Here is a 22,425-nt window from a genome sequence, read left to right on the forward strand (position 1 = left end):
GTGGAACTGAAATATTAAAAGAAGACGTATTTTTGTAGAAAGCGTTTTTCAAAAAGATATTTTTTTTGAAACGAATTGTTGATTTCTTTTCCAAAAAACGATGTATTTCTTTAAATTAAAAAAAACGAAATAATTTACTAATTAATTTTAAAAAACGAACTTTTTTTTTTTCTAATTTTCCATTACCTCGCCATTCTAATATTTGTTCGTCAAGGAAAAAAAAAAGTGAGGAAGTCTCTAGAACTTGGGTCGGGCATGGATGATGTGACGAAAACATGACATGTAAGCTTATAAAACCCTAAGAAGCAAATCAGGGCTTTAGATTTAGTTGGTTTGTGTAGCCAAACGCTCCCTTACTTTGATTCTATCGTCGATTCAAAGCAGCTTTCTTATCCATGGCGTCTACATTTTTGGCACTACCCAAAACCTTCACTTCAAACAAGCCTACCTTCCCTTCTCTTTCAACCCACAAACTTCTCGGTTAGTTTACGTTAGCCTTAGCCTTAGGCTCTCTTTTCTACAAAATCTCTCCCTTTGTGTTGTTTAGATTTTTTTTCCTAATCGGTTTCTCTTTGTAATTTGGGTTTCAAGCAGGGACTCGAAGAAATTCACTTAGAATCAATGCTGGGGCCACTAAATGGGAACCCACCAAGGTATTTTTGTTTAATTTCATAATCTGAGTTAGCTAAAGACGATTTAATTTGTATTTGTAAACCCATGTTCTAAATTTACATTTTTTTTTCAGGTTGTTCCTCAAGCTGACAGAGTTCTTATCCGTCTCCAAGAATTACCCGAGGTATATATTGGTTACTTATCCATTTCTGTTAGTACTGAAGTTGCTTGTTCTAACTGGTTGGGTTATCCCAAATCCGGGTTTCTTTAGTTTCAAGCTTGTTCCTTTAAATGCAACTATGAGAATTGTTTGTTTCTTGTTCCTTTAAATGCAACTATGAGAATTGTTTGTTTCCTGTTCTCTGAGTTTATATGAAAATTGAGTTACATAACTTTGCTATTCTTTAATTGATGTTGGTTTTGCTACTCTATATTTAGATTGTTAAGTAGTTTCGTTAAGTGAGTTTGTATCTTGTTAACTCTTGACATTAACTCAGTGAAGCACTTTAAGCATAGAAGTATATTTACATGATGACCTATTGGTGGATGAATGCACATTTCTAGGCTGTGGTGTATAACTTGTAAATCATTAGGCTCTCTTTGACAGATTATCTACTTTGTGTTAGTCTCAAGTGATGAATATCTTCTGTTTTGTCCCCCTATTGTTGCCAATTGTTGAGCAAATGAATTGCAATTTTTATACCACAGAAATCAGCTGGTGGAGTTTTGTTGCCCAAATCAGCTGTCAAGTTTGAGAGGTACCTGATGGGGGAGGTATGATGACAATTTGTTAAATATCTTTTTCCCCTTTTCAAATGAATGCTTGAGATGTCTTAATTCATTTTATGATTTCAACTTCAGATAGTTTCGGTCGGTGCCGAAGTAGGAAACGTGGAAACTGGAAAGAAGGTAAACGAATTCAGTAATTTTCTGAGCAATCTCATGCAAAGTGATGCCTGTCACAATGCTGCCATTTTCGTATGTAGTTATTCTTCTAATACAATCTAAAAGAATTCCTATACTTATGCAGGTTCTTTTCTCGGATATAAATGCTTATGAGGTTAGTTAGCATTCCTTTTTGACGAAAATATGTCTTATATGTCGACATTCAGCCTAGTTAGAAAAGAAATTCTGGTAACTTGCAAGTTTAGCAGTAAGATTATGACCAACTATTAAAATGATGGTATTTGATATAGTGATGAATGTCTTTTTAGGCATAATCTCTGGTTCATTCATCGGCCGTAGGTTTCTTTGACTAACATAATAGTAATGTTATATTTCAAAAAGTTGGGTGCACTGCACATGAGGGTTCTAAAATGCTATTGTGTTGCTTGCAGGTGGATTTGGGAACAGATACTAGGCATGTGTTTTGTAAAGAGAGTGACTTGTTAGCTGAAGTTGATTGAAGTTTTTTCTGGTCTTTTGTTTTAAGATGAAGAGTCAATTGTATTTCAGAATTTAGCGGTTTTTATTTGCAATTATAATGTTCTTCAGTTGCTGCTACATTTATGTTAGTAACTTATTGGAGATGATAATAATTGTTTAAATGTTAAGAAAGCTTGGTGTTCTTAAACATGCCTTCATAAAATCTTTTGGGGAAAAATATGAAATCATTAAAAATTTGACTCATTGTGAGTTGTGAAATCCATCAACTATTTTGATTCTATTGATTTTTAAACAAATTCTGGAAGATATTTTCCTGTTCTAACAAATGACTTGAAACGTTATGCATCTCTATGTTCTACAAGTGATGCGTCATATAAATTCTTAAAATTTTGGCATTTCATTTCTGTAAGACATTTTTAGGGCGAATCTTACCCAAAAGATTAAAAAATTAATTTCGAAAGACTTTCTTGCAAGTGTTGTACTAACTTCAAACATAAGATTCTTTGACACCTGAGTTTTTTTATTAGATTCTTTATTTTGGGCACCCGAGATAAGAGCCGATAGAGTGGCGGACTATATTAACGGTGAGGGTCAATGGGAGTCGCGGGCCTGATTGGAGATTGTTCGGTTCATGATCATCAGCACGTTCAAGATACTTGTTGCTGGAAAATTTTCGGTGGGTCGGCTTATGCCATGCTCGCAAAACAGGCGACTCAATTGGATATGGAAATGCGAGTCGATTGGATATGGCAGCAGACTTGTACAGAACGTGTTAGATTCTTCTGTGGTTGGTTTTCTTGAATCGTTTGAATATGAACCAGTTTTGGTTCCGGAAGTCGATGATCGATAATGCAGCTTGCACAATGTGTGGGGCAGAAGTGGAGTCCGTAGGCCCTACTTTCTGCGAGTGTTTGGCAGCGAAAGAACTTTGGCTGGCTCTCCCGGTTGAACAATCTGCAGGTTGCAGCAAAATTGGGGTAAGATGCAGTTAGCAAACTTTTTCTTGCCTTGGGGTGTCTTGTTTGTAACTGCCTTGTAGAGCTTGTGGAAGTGTCTAAAGAAGTTTATTATCCAAGGTCGTACCTACTCTGGTGCAAATCTTAAGCTATGCTCAGAAATTTGCAAGTGACATCAGCAAAGCTATGAAGTCGGTTAGAAACGATGGCATGCAGGAATTTGCATTTTGAATATTGATGGAGCAGTTAAATCGGATTCCGCTTTTGGCTTCTGCTGGAGGGTTATTACGAGACGAGACAATGAATTGGGTTGGGGGTTTTATGCTGAAAATTGGATTGACAGAATGGAACTTTGGGGGTCCGAATGGGATTATGCCTTGCGAAGTCATTGCGCTGATCGTCGAACTTATGCATTACTAGTGGTTCACTTTTTGAAAAGATTCCGTGAGAATTATCACCCAATTAAAGATTGTTTAGACTTTAATCAGTGAAGGGTGAGCCGTAGAAGTTGGACACATTTTTGGTTAAGGGAACGGATCACTTGGCCAATTTAACACAAGATTTGAGCCTCCTTCAAGTCCGCAGTTGCAATATGGATTTACTTGTAAGCGAAGGTGGGATTGATTTGTAATAATAGCGTAGGAACACCAATTAATTGGGGGCGGCTACTTACATAATTTGGAGCAATCTCATTCTTTAATCTTCAGTAACCATTTTTGGGAAGCCAACAAAAGCATGTATTAGAAACCATTTTACAAGTAATGTAGATGCAAATTCACTGCTACTCCACCCAAATATATCTATTTTCTTTTTACCAATGAAAAATCAAAATATAAATTATATAGTTATCTAAACATTGTGATAATTTAAAGGATACAACTTTAAACATATAAGCGTGTAATATTTTCTATTTTAAAGATAATGAATGATGCTTAGTTTAAGTATTATATACAAAAAAAAAGTATTTTGTTCAACCATTTAAAAGTCTCTTCTATTTTCAATTGTTTTCGTCATTAGTATTTATTGTTGTCAAAATTTGCTTACAAATATTTACTAAGTTTATAATGATTTCTTTTGAAGTTGGTATAATTACGTGGCGAGCAAATAAATTTATTATTTTAAAATATAATAAATTAAATTTCAAATTTCATTCGAGTACAAAATAGATTTTTTAAAAAAGTTTAATATTAAAATCTGACATTCCAAATTGATGCATAGTTATGCACCCTTCGCTATATATGCAAGTATCATGATGTCCAACACCAACAGCAACAAAGATAACAAAACCTTAAGACCAAACTTTATAAACAAATATGAGGCAAACCTTGTCTTCTTCCTTTGTCATCCCTCTCTTTCTCTGCATTTTCTTCTTCTTTGTTTCCATTTCAACCTCCCATGGCTTAACCGCCACCAATGACAGTCTCATACGCAAGACCTGCAAGAAATGCGCTCAAAGCGACCCAAACCTCAGCTACAATTTCTGCATCACCTCTCTTCAAGCAGCTCCCCACAGCCACTGCGCCAACGACCTTCGCCAACTCGGCAAGATTTCCATCACCCTACTCGGCCGCAACGTAACCAACACAAGGTCTCACATTAAGGAACTGTTGAAGAACCAAAAGAAGATGGACCCTTTCGTCAGATCATGCTTGCACGATTGCTTTGATCTTTATTCCGATGCTATCCCTACAACCAAACAGGCCCTCCAAGATTACAAGGCCAAGCACTACGACGATGCTAACATTGATGTGAGTTCGGTGATGGATGCTACTACAACTTGTGAAGATGGGTTCAAAGAAAAAGAAGGCTTGGTTTCGCCATTGACGAAGAGGAACAACGATGCCTTCATGTTGTCTGCTATTTCGCTTTCCATTATTAACATGATTCGCTTGAATGGTGATTCAATTTAATTGTTTCTTTGTGTTTTTTCTAATATTCTTCAACAAAGTTTTTAGGGAAGCTTTCATTGAAGCCAACTTTGAAGATTGAAGAGTAACTAGTAATTCATATTTGTCTTGAAGTTTACAATTAATAATCTGGTAGTTAGTGTTCTTGATGATGTAGTTTTAATGTTGATCACATTAATCCAAAGAATAAAGGACTTATATTTGTGCTTTCATCCTGCTTAAACTAGAATTGAGATTGATTTAATTTTAAGTAAGTTGTATCATTTTAGATTTAAGTTATTATAAGTTTGAGTTGTTTTGAACTAGTAATTCCAATTCAAAATTCAATTTTTGAATGGGGTCATTAGGATTTTTGGTCATTTTAAGCTTTAGATACTTCAAGTTCAAGCAATTTCATGTTTGAATTAATTTTGGTTCGAGGTAATTCATTTTTTACTTCACATTCAAATCATTCCATGTTATTATTATTTTGAGCCGAGTTAATTTGGATTTGAACTTTCAAATCATTAATCTTTTTTATGATTAAATATTTAAGATTAGATACGAAAAAAGTTGGATCACAAACAAATGAACAGTACCAGCAAATATTAAGGTGCAATAGTAAGGTAATGTGTTCGAATCTTAAAAATAAGATTGTTAAAAAGAATAACCACCAACCTCAAACATGAATCATAAAATAAAACATGAAAGATAAAAGGAAAAAGAAACCGTGGCTAAAGCCTGCCAATTCCATCTTTAGATAGCTTTAACAATAATAAATTAATACCTACCAAATTTGTAGCTTCTGTAACAACAAAGTGCTTAGACTCTGGGGTGTGCCTCGCATTTATCAGACTCTTTGTAGGCACTTAGAAAGACGATTGACGAGCAAACGAAGAAGGCCCAAAATAGGCCCGTCGTCTCGACGTCACGATGAGGAGTGTCGGGACGACGCGACAATGTCTGAAACGGAGGAGCAGAGATGATGTTGCGACAAGGTGAATCTCAACGTGGCAACTTGGCAACGTGTTTCCACAAATATTGAGTTTCTTCTCCCAGTTAAATTTTACTATTTTTTTTTCCAATTGAACTCTGATTAATCTAGGAATATTTTAGTCATATTAGGACTTTAATATTAACCTATTTAAATGGCTTGTGTAATCCTATTTACAAAGTTAATAGAATATCTCTTACGTGAGTTTTGGGGAGATTTTTTAAAGCTTTGTAATCAGATCTTGGGTTCAAGATTATTTTTGTTTCTTTATCTTGTACTCCTCTTATGATATTTTTCGTTTTAGTGAAGCCTCTTTACTCGTGGTTTTTTATCCTCTTTGGAGGGATTTTTCCATGTAAATATTTGTATGCCCAATTTTTCTTTTCTCTATTTATTTTTATTTGTTACTTATACGGGTCGATCCCCAACAAACTAGTATCAGTCTTGGTTTTAATTTCACAATCACTCGTTTAGAGATGGCAATGAGATACAATGTAACACCCCTTACTCGACCCGTTCGCCAGATCCGAATAACAGGATGTCACATTCGTTGCTAGAGCAACCTACGTCAAATAATTCAAACTTATATACAGTTTATATAATTACAATTCATATATCATAAAATATAGTAAATTGAGATTTATACGAGTCTAATTGTGAAATTCAAGCATGAAATGAGATTGAATTGTAAAATTTCAAAATTTTAAAGTTGCTATCGATATTTATTTACTGGGTATCAATACGTAATGAAAAGTATCGATACTTATATAAATATCGATACCATTTTGGCATTTTATTTGGTTTTTAAAACTATTCATAAAGTCAAGTATCGATACCAAATGCCAAAATATCGATACTTAAGCCTAGAAATGGTAAAATTCCATCTTTAAAATGTTCATTTCATACCAAAATCACCTAAGCTCAAATGGTACCTCTTAAACACAATTATAAACATAGAAACCATCAACTTAATACTTACCTATTCATTTCCAACATGTCAAAAATATCACTTTAACAGTCAACCTAATACCTAACCAATATGCTTTTAAGGCACCTCAACAAGTTCAACTCTTTTAAGAACAACCAAAAGAGCACTTACATATATACCACTTCAATAGACCTTAAATAAAATTTTCACTATCATCTAATCAAACATCAAATGACCATTCAAACAATTTCATGTTTAGTCATCAAGCTTACCAAATCATCATTCCATAACCAAGCATCAATCAAAGCATATCACATAACATATCATTTTCTCCACCATTAAAATATTAAACACATAATCCAAGTTACCTAACAAGATAACAACATAACTATTTCCAATACATACATATACATCTATATACATAAATTCCAAAATGCCAACCAAAATACTCCATATTCATTATAACCATTAGACATCTTAAGTACATTCCTAGACCAAAATGAATACATTACCAACTCTTGAATCTAGGATTGTCGTTAGATCCTGAAGTTGACGATCAAATCAAGAAGTACATAACCTGCGCACGGAAAACAAAATCGTACGTTGAGTATAACTCAGTGGTATTTCTATAATCTAAACACTATAACATAACATAATATATTTTAGTAACATGAGTTGAAAATGCATGATGTTATGCAATTTAATATGTCATTTAACCATTTCTCATTTTTTTGGATCAAAACAATTATAACTTAACAATATCTAAGCATATGATCAACAACTTCTTGCAGTTAATAAACGTGTCTAACATTGTATCAACACATACTACAAATATGCATTCCTTTTCACATATCACTTCCATTTACTAACCATTTGTCATTTCAATATCAATTTCGCATCTCTTATAGATCTTTCAATCACTTGAACTTTTGAGGACTTATCCAACATCAACATTCCAATTATAACCCTTCTGTTTCCATCATTTATTCAAACATATGACATCATTAATTAGCTCAACATCTATTCAATTTCTTATTTATATAAATAAACACATATTTCACATTTGTTCAATTTAGTCCATATGAACATAAATCAATTCAAATAATCCAATACATCTCATAAGCACAAAGTTTCTCACCTTATGTTCTTACCATGCTCAAAAAATTCAATATGCAGCAAATTACAAATAGTTCGGGTTATAGAAACACAAACCGTAAACTTCAAGCTATTTGTCGATGACTTTATCTTTTCCTTTCTGTTTTGAGGAATCTAGGTCAATGTTAGCTATAGTGGACTTAAGTTATTGAGCAAGGAAAAACTTGATAATGAGTTAGGTTCGAGAAACAAGTCTAGTATTCAAGCCTCGCTTTTGGTTGCTAGAGGTAGGCAACAATCTAAAGATTCAAGTCAGAACAAATCTAGGTCAAGATTGAAGTTAAGGAATCGTGACAAAACATATTACTATTGCAAGAAGTTAGGTAACATAAAGGTAGAATGTTATAGTTGAAAAATAAAAATAGGAGGGCTATTAAGAGCGATGAGGAACATAATGCTGAGGTAGCCAATGCTAGTGTGGCCGAGGATAATGGTGATGATTGGTTGTTGGTGTCTACAACTGAAAGGTCTAAACTTACGTTTGAGTGGATTCTGGATTCGGGATGCTCTTTCCATATGTGTCCAAATAAGGAATTGTTTTCCACATATAGTTCAGTTGAAGGTGGAGTTGTGCTTAGGGGGAATAATTCACCGTTTAAATTAATCAGTATTGGCGTCATTCAGATCAAAATGAACGACGAAATCATTAGGACATTATCAGATGTCAGGCATGTGCCTGACTTGAAAAAGAATCTTATCTCCTTGGGAAATTTAGACTCGAAGGATTGTAGGATCGCCATCGAGTCAAATAGAATTAAAGAATCTCGAGGAACAAATATTCTGATGAGAAGTCGAAAGACTGACAGTCTTTATGTTTTGCAGGGTTCAACGGTGACCGGTAAAGCAACAATTTCCTCATCTGTTAAGGAGTCAGAGTTGACTTGTTTGAAGCATAAACGACTTAGTCATTTAAGTGAAAAATGTATGACTGTTTTGAATAAGTGAGGTTCTCTTCTGGGTACCGGAGTTGGAAAGACAGAGCACTATGTTTATGGGAAGCAGACACAAGTCAACTTTGATTTGGCACTTTAGAAAACAAAAAGTCTTTCAGTTTCAAAGTTCATGTTTTGCTTGGACTCGAGCAATATCCTTAAAGATCAAGTTAGGCCCGTGATGGGCATTGGCATAGCAGGCATGTTAAATAAGAGTCAAGGTAGAGATTTGTGGGGTGTGCTTCGTATTTATCGGGCTCTTTATAGGCACTTAAAAAGATGATCAACATGTAACCGAAAAAGGCACAAAATAGGATTGATGTCACGACGAGGAGCGTTGGGATGATGTGACAATGTTTGAAATGATGAATTAGAGACGATTTCACGGTGAGGCAATTCTCAACATCGCGACGTGTTCCAACAAATACTGAGTTTCTTCTCCGAGTTAAACTTTGCTATCTTTTCCCAGTTGAACTTTGATTAATCTAGGAATATTTTAGTCATATTAGGAATTTAATATTAGTCTATTTAAAAGGCCTTTGTAACCCTGTTTAGAGAGTTAACAAAATATCTTTTACGTGAGATTTGAAGAAGGGTTTTAGGGAGAGTTTTTTAGAGAGTTTTGTATTCAGGTTTTAGGTTTGGGATTATTTTTTGTTTCTTTATCTTGTACTCTTCTTTCTGTATTTTCCATTTTAGTGAAATATCCTTTTCCTATGGTTTTTTATCCTCTTCGGAGGAGTTTTTCCACATAAATATTTGCATACGTAATTTTTTTCTTTTCGTTCTTGTTTGTTACTTATACGGATCGATCCCCAACAAAAACAATTTTCTCTATTCTTTTACTGGTATCAATGGCAATAGTACTTACTAATTTTTTGCCCGTTAAATAATTTCAACAACTTAAAGGAAACAATGATATGAGGATAACAAGAAAACTATACAAGCAATTGAAACGTAAGAAACATATGCAACAGAAAAAAATTTTATTGCAAGTTGAAGTATCTGCAGTTGTTTGCTGAAAAAGAAAGTTGAGGGTATCCCACCAAAACATTATGCAGATTGTCAATCTTAATCCCATTTATAATATAAACACCTAAAATGTCGAACAAAAATAGAGTCCAAAGATATTTTCTTCTTTTTGAATGAAATTCAACAAGATACTCCTTGCTTTGCGTAGATCAACCAGCAATTGGATGGGTATATACTTAAATGGATAAGTATTGGTAGAACTCAAGATGAAAAAATCTTGAAAAAGCTACAGAATTCTACCGGTGGAATTGGGAGTTCTACCAATATAACTCTGGGTTCTATTGATACAACCTAGACTTCTATCGGTACAACGCACTCCAGTGTGCAAGGTAGTTTTGGCCTGGGAGATCTACCAATATCGTGGTCTAATCTATCGATACAACCAAAGTTATACCGATACCTTGAGGACTTCTACCGAAACAATTCAAGAGAGTAGCCAAAGTTTAGCATCCCATGCACTTCTACAGATACTCTTATTGGTTTTATCGATACCAAATGAAACTCTCAGAGTTCTACCGATATAGAAGAACTTCTACTGATAGAACAAGCCTAATAGTTATATTTTGGAAAGACTTCTACCGATACAAGATTCCTTCTACCGGTACAACGAAGTTGTAGACAACATTTAATGCTGGTTTTTATGGATGCAACGACTTTAATTTGTTTCTAACGACTACAAACATGCACAAGGTTTTTAGAGGACTTAAATACAAGGTCAAGGCTCCCCATTGAACAAAATAAAGATAAGAAACAAGTACCTAACCTCCATGAACTCAATCTTTCTCAATCTTTCACTAAATATTTCTTGTACACACATCAAGGTTAAGTTTTATATCATTCTTTCAAGTGTTGTAACTTTGTGTGAGAATGTTTAATTGTTGATTATCTACCTTTTAGAGGCATCATCTTATTCATCATTGTTTTTCTCTCATTTGTGAGGTGTTACTTAAGGTTTTAGGTAGAAAACCTTAAAAGGAAGTGGTTCTATTTTACCTTTGAAAAGATAGGGTTTTATAAGGTTAAACCTTGTCCTTAAAGGTTCAAATCTAGTGGATTTGGGAAATCCATAGTTGAAGAAAGCTAAGATAGTGGATGTAGGCAATTGAGGTCGAACACTCTAATTTCTTGAGTCGTTTGATTTTTTCCATTTTCTAAAAACTTTTTAAAACACCAATTTCCCCCATTGGTGTATCTCGATCTTAAAAATTTGTATCAGAGTTAGAACTCTAGAGATAGTTTTATCACCAAGAGAAAAGATCCTCAAGTTATCCAAGATGGAAGCTACAAGTCAAGAAGTTTGCTTCATGGCTTTGGAGCAAAATTCCACCATATTGGGAGAAGGATATTCTACCATATTGGAGAACAAGAATGAAGTTATTCATCCAAGCTAATGATTATGAAGTTTGAAAGATAATTACAAATGAGTCATCTATTCCAATGAAGAGGGTCGAAGGTGTTATTATCCCAAAGGAAGAGAGTGAATGAGATGATAATGATATCAAGAAGGTGCAATTAAATGCAAAAATAATACATTTTCAAGATCTTTTCATCTTGAGTTCTACTGATACATTGTCTAAGCTATCCAACCCCAAGTCTTCTTGGAAATGAACGTTAGGTGTCACCTACAAGTGATTAAGAAAAATGATACGATCCCTAACGAGTCATTAGTCGGCTATAAGGAATTAAAAACATATAATGCTTAAGGTAAACAACGTGAAAGATGCATTTCAATTGTCATAAATAAAAAGTTTTTTTTTCAAAATAAGACAAAAGGAGTGACCTCTAAACCTTAATATTTTATAATTCGATCCTATTATAGAGTTCAAAATTTTTAATATGTTTGATTATATGTTATTTTATAACAGCCCGTTTTTCAGTGGTGTCAAAAATAATGGTTTCGGGGCCACCAAATCCGACGAGTAAGTTCGTAAATGTTATTATTTAATATTTACGAGTTGAATATGATTTTAGAAAGGGTTTTTGATATGGTAATTTATGCTATTCGAACGATTTATTAAGTTTAAGTGGTAAGACCCTAAAGTCAAGTGGTTTTAGAAAATAAGGTATCGGGACCTTGTTTCTATAAACCAAGTCGTAAATATTTTTATAAATATTTACGGAGTATCATTAAGGTGGTATTAAAGTTTCGTTAAGAAATTTTAACATTTCTATAGTTAATTAATTAAAAGGACTAAATCATAAAAGATGTAAAATTTGATCATTATTTGATTTGAGTGATTAAATGGCTTATGAATAAAGAAAAGGGACTTAAATGGTAATTAAACCATTTAAGGAGTTATTGGACAAATATGAACCTGACTTTTGTGTTTTATTTAATTATTAACCAAGGTTAAAATGGTAATTTGCTAATTAAATTAAAATAAATAAAACCAAAATGTTTTATCATCTTTTACATTTTCTTCTTCACTGATTGTTAACGGAGAAAGAAGCCATTTTTAAACCTTGGAATTTTGAAAACTTGAAAAACTAGAACGGTATGTCATTTTAGCCCCGTTTTAATGATTTTTATGTTTTTGAGATCGTTGCAACTAGGTCTAGCTAGCCCGTACCTTTGATTTTGAAACTGTTAAAGATATTGAATGTTTCCATTGATGAATCTATGTGATTTTAGTTGTTAAATGATGAATTTGAAATATTAGTTGTTGTTTAAAAGTATTTTGTTAAGTAATTTTGATGAATTTTTTGATTAGGGACTAAATTGTTAAAATAGTAAAAGTACAAGGTTTGGATATGAAATTGTTGCAAAAATGGGCTGAAATGGAGGCTATGAATATTCGGCTAGTGTGAAATTTCAATAAAAATGGTTAATTTGCATGTTTTAGGCTCAGGGACTAAATTAAATAAAAGTAAAAATTTAGGGGTAATTTTGTAAAAAATTCAAAAAATTGACTAAGTTGCGTAAAATGCATTTTTTACTGTCTAAATTAATATATTGAATGAAATTATTAATTGAGATCAAGATCGGATGAAAAATCGAGGAGAATAGAAAATTACCAAAATGCCTCTATACTTTGACATTTATGCAATTTAGCCAAGTAAGTTCGTATGAACTGTATTATGTATAATGTTTATTAAATTGAATGTTATTATATGATTTTATTGAAAATGAATCAATATATATATATTTTATTATACAATCTATCATGTTATGAAACAATGTAAATCCATCGATGTACGACGATTATCGAGCCTTGTTTGAACCTTAGGAATTCATAGGATACAAATGACATGTAATTAGGGTTTACATGTTTCAGGTGCTGGTCTTGAATGTCCTACCGGTGATTGAGTTCCTGCATATGTTGCGGATACTCCACAGCTCGTGTGAGCAGTATCGTGTAGCTACGTTCCAACCCACAGCTCATGTGAGCAGACCCATTTTCATAGCTCATGTGAGCATACTTATTCACATCTCGTGTGAGCATATATGTAAAGGAATTGACGTACTACATTTATATATTAGCACACTTCGTGTGAGCTATCCCGGGTATCCAACGATATTCTAAACTGTTCAACGGACATGAGAAATGAAAGGAAAGGTACGTGTTCAATATGAACCAAGACATGTATGTATGAAATACATTGAAATTGTGAGTTAAATGAAAAGCATGTTATGTTATGATGGGTGATAAATCCAATTGAATTATGCTTAGGTATAAAGGTTATACATGTTAAATTCACATGAATTATGTTTAAATGAACTAACATGTGTTGTTGATGTGCTTAGGCTTGTGCCAAGCTTATGATTGGATTATATCATACTTAGTCTTAATGAAATACATTGAGACGGTAAGTGTTCAATTGATAATATGCTTATGTACATGAAAAGGTGGTATAAATTAAAGTATGTAATTTCTTGTGAAATGGTTTATCATGTAGTTGATTCCAAAAGAGCTATGTTAAATGCACTAGCTCGTAGTCATGGTTGATGTTATGCTTATGTCTTGTATTATGAAAAGAGAACGGGTATGAAAAGGTAATGAAAATGGTAAGTTTATAGTTGAAATGAAATATGATGAAATAAAAGGGAATGATGAGTTGAAAGATGTACTTGTATGTGTGAAGTTTACGTATGTTATGGATGAATAGACCTAGTTCATGAACAAATATGCTAATTAATGAATTGATGTTGTTATTTAAGCTAAAGTAAGTAAATGCAATGGAAAGTAAAAAAATGGAAGGGTTCAAGTCTTATGAAATCCTACTATGTTAAGATGATAAATATATATGGTGTTGATAGACTTATTCCATTGTGAGTTGATGATTATGGTTCGATAAATATTGAGGCATTGGTATAGGTTTATACTTAACCTATAATGTTTATTATTGAAATGGAATGCTATGTTTAAAGTTTATACGAGCTTACTAAACATTCATTGCTTATGTGATTATCTTTCTCTTACTTTACAGATTATCGGAAGCTTGATTGGGTTGGAAGCTAGTTGGAGATCCATCACACTATCGATCGATTCTATTAGTAGGTTTTGATGCATTGATCGTGGTTATAATGACATGTATACGTGGACTATGTCTAATGTTTAGTTAATGATATTGGCATGTAATATTGCTTTGGATTTATGAAACTTATGTTATTTTGATGCCTTGATGGTTGGTGTGCCTTTGGCAATTTGAAGCTTAAATGTTGGTGTTTATATGATCAAATCGATGCATGATTTTTATGGCCAAAGTGGTAAGTGTTGGCATGTTTGTAAAAATGATAATTTAGGGCATGATTTGATATGTAATTTAGTCAAGTATAATTGGTTGGATTATGACTCATTTGGTATGTTTGAAGGTGAATTTGGCTTGTGGTCAATTATGGTATAGCTTGGTATAGAATTAAGCTATATATATATATATATATATATATATATATATGGATGAAATATTGTTAAATATATACAATTTAGATATATGTGTATTTGGGATGCTTGAAAACAATGGTTTAAATGATAAGTTCTAATGACATGGTATAAGTTTTAAGTATGGTATGTTTTAAAATGGTAGCAAGGTGATCGATTATACATATGTGTTATTAAGTTGAGTGTTTACTTTTGAGGCACGTTTTGGGCATATTGGTTGTATGGATAAATATCATATTGATCTAGCTTTATTATGCATGTTTTAGGTACATTTTTGAATGCTTGAAATAGGTGCAAATGGCTTGTATTTATGAGCATGTTTTAGGTGAAAGAAATGGCTTGAAAATGACCTATTTCTTGTCCATAAGGCCTAAGACACAGGCGTGTGTCTCAGCCGTGTGACACACACTGTCACGTGACACGCCCGTGTGCCCCCTGTAGATTTTTAAAGGTTTCATTTCAAGAGTTACACGGCCTAGCACACGGGCGTGTGGCTTGGCTGTGTGACCCAAGTCAAAGAGTTACACAGGCACGGACACGGGCTGGGACACGGCTGTAACACCCCTTACCCGAGACCGTTTCCGGAATCGAGTACGAGGCATTACTTAGCTTATCTTACTAATTCGGGGCATAAAAATTCGTTTTAAAAATTAATTTCACTGTTTACAGTAATCTGTCCAATCGCGCAGCAGTTACTAAATTGATTATAACTCGAGCTACAGAACTCCAAATTTAATTTCGTAAATTTTTCCTGAAACTAGACTCATATATCTTTCTACCATAAAATTTTCAGAATTCTTGGTTTGACCAATTAGTACAGTTTATTAGTTAAATTCTCCCCTGTTTCTTCACTCGACTGTCCTGACCCCTTGGTACTAAAAATAAATTTTCTCATTATAGGATTTTCATATAATATTACCACTTATTTCTACAGAAAATAGACTCAATAAGTATTCTACACATATAAACTACAACTCATAAATATTTTTATACCATTTTAGTGATTTTCTAAACTTGGAACAGGGACTCCAGAAATAGATCTGACCATTTCTCACTAAAATTCACATATCTTAAAATATAAATTTCTTTTTGCTAAACTGTTATTTTCTATAAAATAGACTCAATAATATTTCATTTCATATATCATTCACCCTCTAATTCATTTTATACTATCCTAGGTGATTTTTCAAAGTTACGTCACTGTTGCTGCCTGAATTCTGTTTCTTTGCAAAATTTACTCTTTCTTGATTTTCATACTTAACCATTTTAAAAGCCAAACATTATCACATACTCACACCTCTTTCTTTAGCAATATCATAGATACAACATTCAAAATGACTAACCCTATACATCACTTAGGTATATACATTACCTAGGTACATGCCACATTATTAATAGAAAGGTACATCACTAAAATGTCTCTGAGGTCGGGATTACTTCGGATGCTGGATCGAACACTGGTTTTCTACAATCCTGCATACGGAAACAACCGTCTGTTGAGTATGGGTATACTCAATGGTATTACCATAATTCAAAGTAATAATATTAATTGATAATTTATATACATTTAATTTATGTCTACAATTATTCATTAATTATCTCATACTTTAACTCAACTTGATCATTAATAACAATAAGCAATATTTTAATTCTTGTATTTAATTGTATTCATACCTTATTTCACTATCTCAATTCTATTGGATTTTTCGACATCTCATTCTAATAATTCATTCCAATTCATACAAATTCAATCAATTTATCAACTCATTCATTATCATTTCTATTTATAATCAATATGTACTTTAAATCTTTTAACACTCAATTTATTCATTAAATCCATAACTAAATTTCAATAACTTGTATTCAGTTAAATTCACATATTATTTCACTCTTTCAAATTATTTTATTTTCACTTCTCACTTCTTAACAATAGCTATTTCAATTCATATTCAAGATCATTCAATAAAATTTATATTATCAAAATTATTCATTTACCCTATTAACTTGACTCAGATCTTGGCGGATACACGGATCCAACCAAAACACACCAATACGGCACATTATGCCTAAAACGGTACATATAAACTTTATAAGACTTACCTTAACACATTAATGATTCACTTTTGTCCACAGCTTATAATCTTAGCCCAAAGTAGATTTTACAGAACACCCCGGATATACGGAACAAATACAGAGAGCACAAATGTGCTAAACAGAGAGCACTGCCGTGCTAAATATCAGAGAGCACCAACGTGCTAATAATCAGAGAGCACCAACGTGCTAATATCAGAGAGCACAAACGTGCTAATATCAGAGAGCGCACTAAAGTTCCTTAATAAGTTCCTTAATGGCATGCCACTAATATCCTGGTAGTTCTAAATTCCATCTACTTGGGCATTAAATCTGAATCTCATTTATTTAAATACTTTACAAAATTATTTCAAAAAGGATTTATCATTTCTCCGTCATTACAATTTACTACTTATTCCACCATTCACATATATCACACTTATTCACAATTTAATTCACTTTTATTCCATTCATATATATATTTTAATTCATTTTCCAATCAATTCATGTACAATTCAATATCAATATTCATCTTTTTTTTTAATACTAAACATATTATTCAAAATTCAACAATTACTATTAATAAATTCAATACCAATACGTATTTATCATTCAATTCAGTCGTGATGCTTACCTCAATTTGCTTATCATGTATATTAATTTAAATTTTAACAATTAATAATTAAATTCGAATTATAATAATACTAACCGGAATTTCTCTCGAGTCACTCCTTGTCCACTTTCTCCTTTCCTTTCTTTCTCCCTTCTCTGTTTCGTTTTGCTCTCTGTTTCTTTCTTTCTCCCTTCTCTGTTTTGTTTTGCTCTCTATTTCTTTTCTTTCTTTCTTTGTCATATATATATAATAATATAATAATATAATATAATATATTAATAATAATATAATATAAAAACATAATCATTACTATAATATAATAATATTTTTTAACACATAAAATCTCAGATTTTTATACTTATGCCGCCTCAACTTTGGAAAAAGGCATAATTTCCTATTTGGTCCTTTTAACTTTTCTTTAATCTATAATTAAACTTTTATCCCTATTGCAATTTAATCCTTTTCATAATTAACTATCGAAACGTTAAAATTTCTTAACGAAACTTTAATATTATCCTATTGACACTCTGTAAATATTTATAAAAATATTTACGGCTCAGTTTATGATATCGAGGTCTCGATACCTCGTTTTTGACCCAATTTACCTAATAATTTCTTTTAAATCACAAAATTCACTGATTCAAAAATATTTCTAACTTTTTCATCGAATTTAGTGATCTCAAATCATTGTTCTGACACTACTGAAAATTGGGCTGTTACAACGGTCGTGTGTCCCTACTTCGAATGCCCACACGGCCTAAGACACGGGCGTGTGTCTGAGCCGTGTGAGTCACATGGCGTGGTCATACGGCCATATGACCCTTGCAGTGTGAATTTGTCCATCTTTTTCCATGAAGTTTTAAATGTTCCTAATTTAGTCCCGAATCATTTCTAAAGTGTTTTTAAGGCCTTGAGGGCTCGAATAAAGGACATTATGCATGGTTTGATTGGATTTTGCAATGATATGAGTGTGTTAAAGTTACGTATTTCCAGTAATACTCTGTAACCTTATGCCGGAGACAGATACGGGTTAGGGGTGTCACATATTTAATGATAATTAAGTGAGTTTTTGTTTAGTAAAGTATCTAGTGATTTTTTTTTTGTCATAGCATCTTTTACTCGGTTTAGTGATCGAGCAGGATAAGGGGTGTTATATTTTTTAACCTTAATATTGTTTTACGAAGAAAAATATAAATATAGAGAGATTTGCCTTACTTTAAAGTTTACAATTTGGATAGCTTTTTATGATAATCTGTATTTTAAAAAATATGAAAAGTGATGATGGTTTTTGTCATTAATTTTAAAATGATAACTAAATATAGATTTGTAATGATGATATCTGTAATTTTAGAAAAGAAAATACAAATTGTCATCTAGGCCAAGTATTTTACAACTATTTAAAAAATATATAATCTTTTTCTTTCTTATAGTTGGGAAGGGATATAATGTTTTGTATTGTGATTGTTAATGCATTCATCTCTTTCAAAACCATTAATGATTGATTTGATTAATTATGTTAATAGTTAAGTTTGTTTGATTAAAGGGGAGTTATTTATGGAAACATTTGTTTCTTTTATTGTTATGCTTTCTGGTTATAGTTTTGTTTTAAAAAAAAAATTAGGGAGATTATTGAGGTAGTTTATGATAAGTGCTAAGGAGTAGTGCTGTTAGTGTCTGACATAGCTCAACTCATAAACTTGTCATATATTGTGTTGGCAAATTTTGATAATAAAATCTTTGGTGACATTATGAACGTATACAAGCTCATCTATGATATCCAAACCCTTTATAACAACTTATCCAGAAGATCAATTTGGATTGGATTAAGGATATTGATTTCTCTGTTTTGAAGAGGTTGGATCAATTGAACTTGGAATTATATCTTGAAGATTCAAGACTTATCCTAAATTTATTGAAGATGTTCTTAGAGCTGATTCTCTTGCTATTTTAATGGGAAGATTGATTGTAATGACATAATAAATTAACTAGTCTCAATTCCTTATATATCGAAGAGACTTGTATAGGTGATGCAATAAATTGAGAGCACTTATTCTTGTTCATTGAAGAACGTTTTCTGTGAGTGCATTAAGTGTAAAATCAAGTGTGCTACTTGATTTTTATCTTACTTAGAGGAGAGTGATTTAGATATTAAGTATAAAACGAGATTATAATCTAGTGAGTGATAACCACTAATTTTATGAGATATTAATATAGTGAATTATCTCTAAGTAAAACCTATAAACGTAAAAAATTCAAACTACATAAATATATTGTATGTTTTTTATTGTTTTCATCATTACCTGAAGTATGCTAAATTTACTTGCAAATATTAATTTATATTCTTTCAAAATAAATAAATAAAAATGGTTGACAATCAATCCCAATCAACCATCATAATTTTCCTTTTACTATTTTTAGCTGAATTTTATGTAATTGTCTTTGTCGTACTTACTTTCTAAATTGGGTTTGTTTCACGTTTCTATCAAGTAGAAAGTTAATTAATTAATTAAGTAGACTATATTCTCTGGAACTTCAATTTATTTAGGTAGATAATATACTTAAGTTTTCGTTTTAGTCATTTAATTTAATTATAATTTTGTCACTAAAATTTTAAATTTTTTATTATTTTACTATTAAGTGACACTTTTTAATTGGTATACTAATAATTTTAGTCTTCAATTTTTATATTTTTTGTTAATTTCACTATATAAAATGATAAAAATTAAATTATTTTAAAAATTAAAAAAGTTATAAAATTAAAATTAAAGTAGATAAAATTTTAAAATAGATAAAATGAGGGAAAATTATTTTAAACCCTCCAAATTTTTTCTATGTATTATTTGTATTTCTATGTATTATTTGTATAGAAATATTCAATAGCTATTCTTTGAAAAACATTATAAAAACAAAAACATTAACTAAATTTATTGGTTCTCTATTTTTACCTCTTCTGTTTTTGACATAGATTTTCGTTATAAGAAAAGAAAAATTCAGAATATAACTTTTTTTTTACAATTTGGGTTTTAAAATATTAAAATTTGATTTGAGTCTGAATTTTTTTGGTATATTTTGTATTTTCTTTTGGTAAAAGATGGCATCAAAGCTAATTTCACAAACTTCGTAATATCAGTTCTAGATATTCTTCAAAGGTATAGAACTTGACTTGAAGATATTACTAATTTGATTTTGAGAAATAACGAGGAAGCATTTTTATTCGATGAAGAAACATTTTTATTTATTTTAATATTATAAGTTGGTTAATAATATTTTTCATTAAAGGTTATTGCTTAATATTATACTTTATTAATTTATTAAATTTTATATAAATATATATTAATCCTAAAGATGCCTAAACACAAATAAAGATTATTCTCAAACTCAACAAACCATTTATTAAAATAACAAAAAGATGTGCAATATTATTTTAATATGGAATTGGGTATTTTTATATGGTTTTTATAGAAATTTATGGTTTATTACTATGTAAATTTTATTATATTAAATAATTCCAAGTATTTAATTTTTGACGGGTTTATGAATTAAAAAACTCGACTTTAATTAACAATTATAAATTCACGGGCCAATCAAACCACTCAAATTACGAATCGAATTATTTTTATCAACGGGTATTATTCCAAAAATCAAACAATGATCTTTCTTAAAACGATGCCAAAATAATGTTAAAAGATAATCTTATTTATCTCAAAATTAAAAAATACTGAAAATAAAAAAATTAAAGTGGAATTTCAAATCTCATAATTGAAGCACTAGATTTTTATCGATTTTAGACTAAAAATAAAATTTAACTACTGATAATTAAAGAATAATAAAACGAAATGAAACAAAACTGAAACAATAACAATGGCCTTGGTCTCTGCGCCCCTCTCCTTACGTCTATTATTATTATTATTATTAAAACCTAACTAAGCTGCTGTGCCGCCCCACAAATTTGACGAAAAACTTTATGAAAAAAAATTAAAAAAGAGGGTGGTTTTTCGAAATTCTTAATAATTTTATAGAACAATTATATTTATTGCTAGCATTTTAGAATAATGAATTTGAAAAGGTTAACATTTTAAAAATTATCTCTAAAATTTTAAATTATTTGGTAAAACATAGTGTATCAAAAAGCATTTCAACCTGACTTAAAAAATATTAATTATTATATGATTATATATTTATTTAATATGTTGCATTATTATCATATCTTTAATTATTATATGATCATATTAATTTGATAAAGCGCGACCTTCCATCATTATTTATAATAAAACTCAAAAACGATTTGGGTGAAAGAAAGAAGGTGGTATGATTAAGCAATTGACACAAAATAAACATGCAATTAATGAATTTTAATAGATTTTATATATATTACAAAACAATTATTCCACTTAAATTCTTTTTATACTTAAAATAAGTCCCTATTTTATGATTCTCCAATTTAATATTAAAATAAAATTATTTTGAATTTCAAGTGTTTATCTTAATTTCTTATTGATACAATGCGATTCTTGTACACTTTTCACATCAACATAAAATTTAAAAGAGTAATCAACATTTTCAAGAGAGTGATTAAGTGCGTTGTGTATAAAAAATTTTAAAATATATTTTATTTTTATTTAATAAACTATTCTCATAAAATTCAAAAATATTTTTAATTTAATTTTAAAATCAAGGGTAAAAATAATAGTTAAAGGGTTCCATGTACAAACATAAATATATTAATAATTTTTTATATAATACAAATTATTAATTCATTATATTAACACAAATATATAAAAAAATTCAAACTTAAGTATATGCCTTCTAGAAAAGAGGTCAAACTTAAATTTTAATTATCTGCCGGTGTTAAGAAAATTGGTATTGTTTAGAGCATTTTGTTTTCCCTAGGAGTAGACTTTGACAAAATAATATATTACAGAAATAATTAGAATAAATATGAAACATCTCAAACATAATTATAAATAAGGTAACACACATT

General features: G+C 30.9%; 2 protein-coding genes across 2 annotated transcripts; both read left to right on the forward strand.

Annotated features, from left to right (window-relative positions):
- Positions 1 to 239: 239 nt before the first annotated feature.
- LOC105791725 (10 kDa chaperonin 1, chloroplastic) lies at positions 240 to 2,185 on the forward strand. Its single transcript, XM_012619933.2, has 7 exons — positions 240 to 480; positions 595 to 653; positions 746 to 796; positions 1,321 to 1,386; positions 1,474 to 1,521; positions 1,643 to 1,672; positions 1,950 to 2,185. The coding sequence occupies exons 1-7, from the start codon at positions 396 to 398 to the stop codon at positions 2,016 to 2,018; spliced, it is 408 nt and encodes a 135-aa protein (XP_012475387.1). The 5' UTR covers positions 240 to 395; the 3' UTR covers positions 2,019 to 2,185.
- Positions 2,186 to 4,236: 2,051 nt separating this feature from the next.
- LOC105791723 (putative invertase inhibitor) lies at positions 4,237 to 5,071 on the forward strand. Its single transcript, XM_012619932.2, has one exon. The coding sequence runs from the start codon at positions 4,268 to 4,270 to the stop codon at positions 4,862 to 4,864; it is 597 nt and encodes a 198-aa protein (XP_012475386.1). The 5' UTR covers positions 4,237 to 4,267; the 3' UTR covers positions 4,865 to 5,071.
- The last annotated feature ends 17,354 nt before the right edge of the window (positions 5,072 to 22,425 follow it).

Source organism: Gossypium raimondii, chromosome 8 (genome assembly GCF_025698545.1).
Source record: "Gossypium raimondii isolate GPD5lz chromosome 8, ASM2569854v1, whole genome shotgun sequence".
NCBI lineage: Eukaryota > Viridiplantae > Streptophyta > Magnoliopsida > Malvales > Malvaceae > Gossypium > Gossypium raimondii.

Bases quoted from the DNA above. Each gene is read 5' to 3' on its own strand.
- LOC105791725 (XM_012619933.2), top strand. From the start codon at position 396: ATGGCGTCTACATTTTTGGCACTACCCAAAACCTTCACTTCAAACAAG. The intron at 1,522-1,642 runs GTAAACGAATTC...ATACTTATGCAG, and splicing joins ACGTGGAAACTGGAAAGAAG to GTTCTTTTCTCGGATATAAA. The intron at 1,673-1,949 runs GTTAGTTAGCAT...TGTTGCTTGCAG, and splicing joins CGGATATAAATGCTTATGAG to GTGGATTTGGGAACAGATAC.
- LOC105791723 (XM_012619932.2), top strand. From the start codon at position 4,268: ATGAGGCAAACCTTGTCTTCTTCCTTTGTCATCCCTCTCTTTCTCTGC.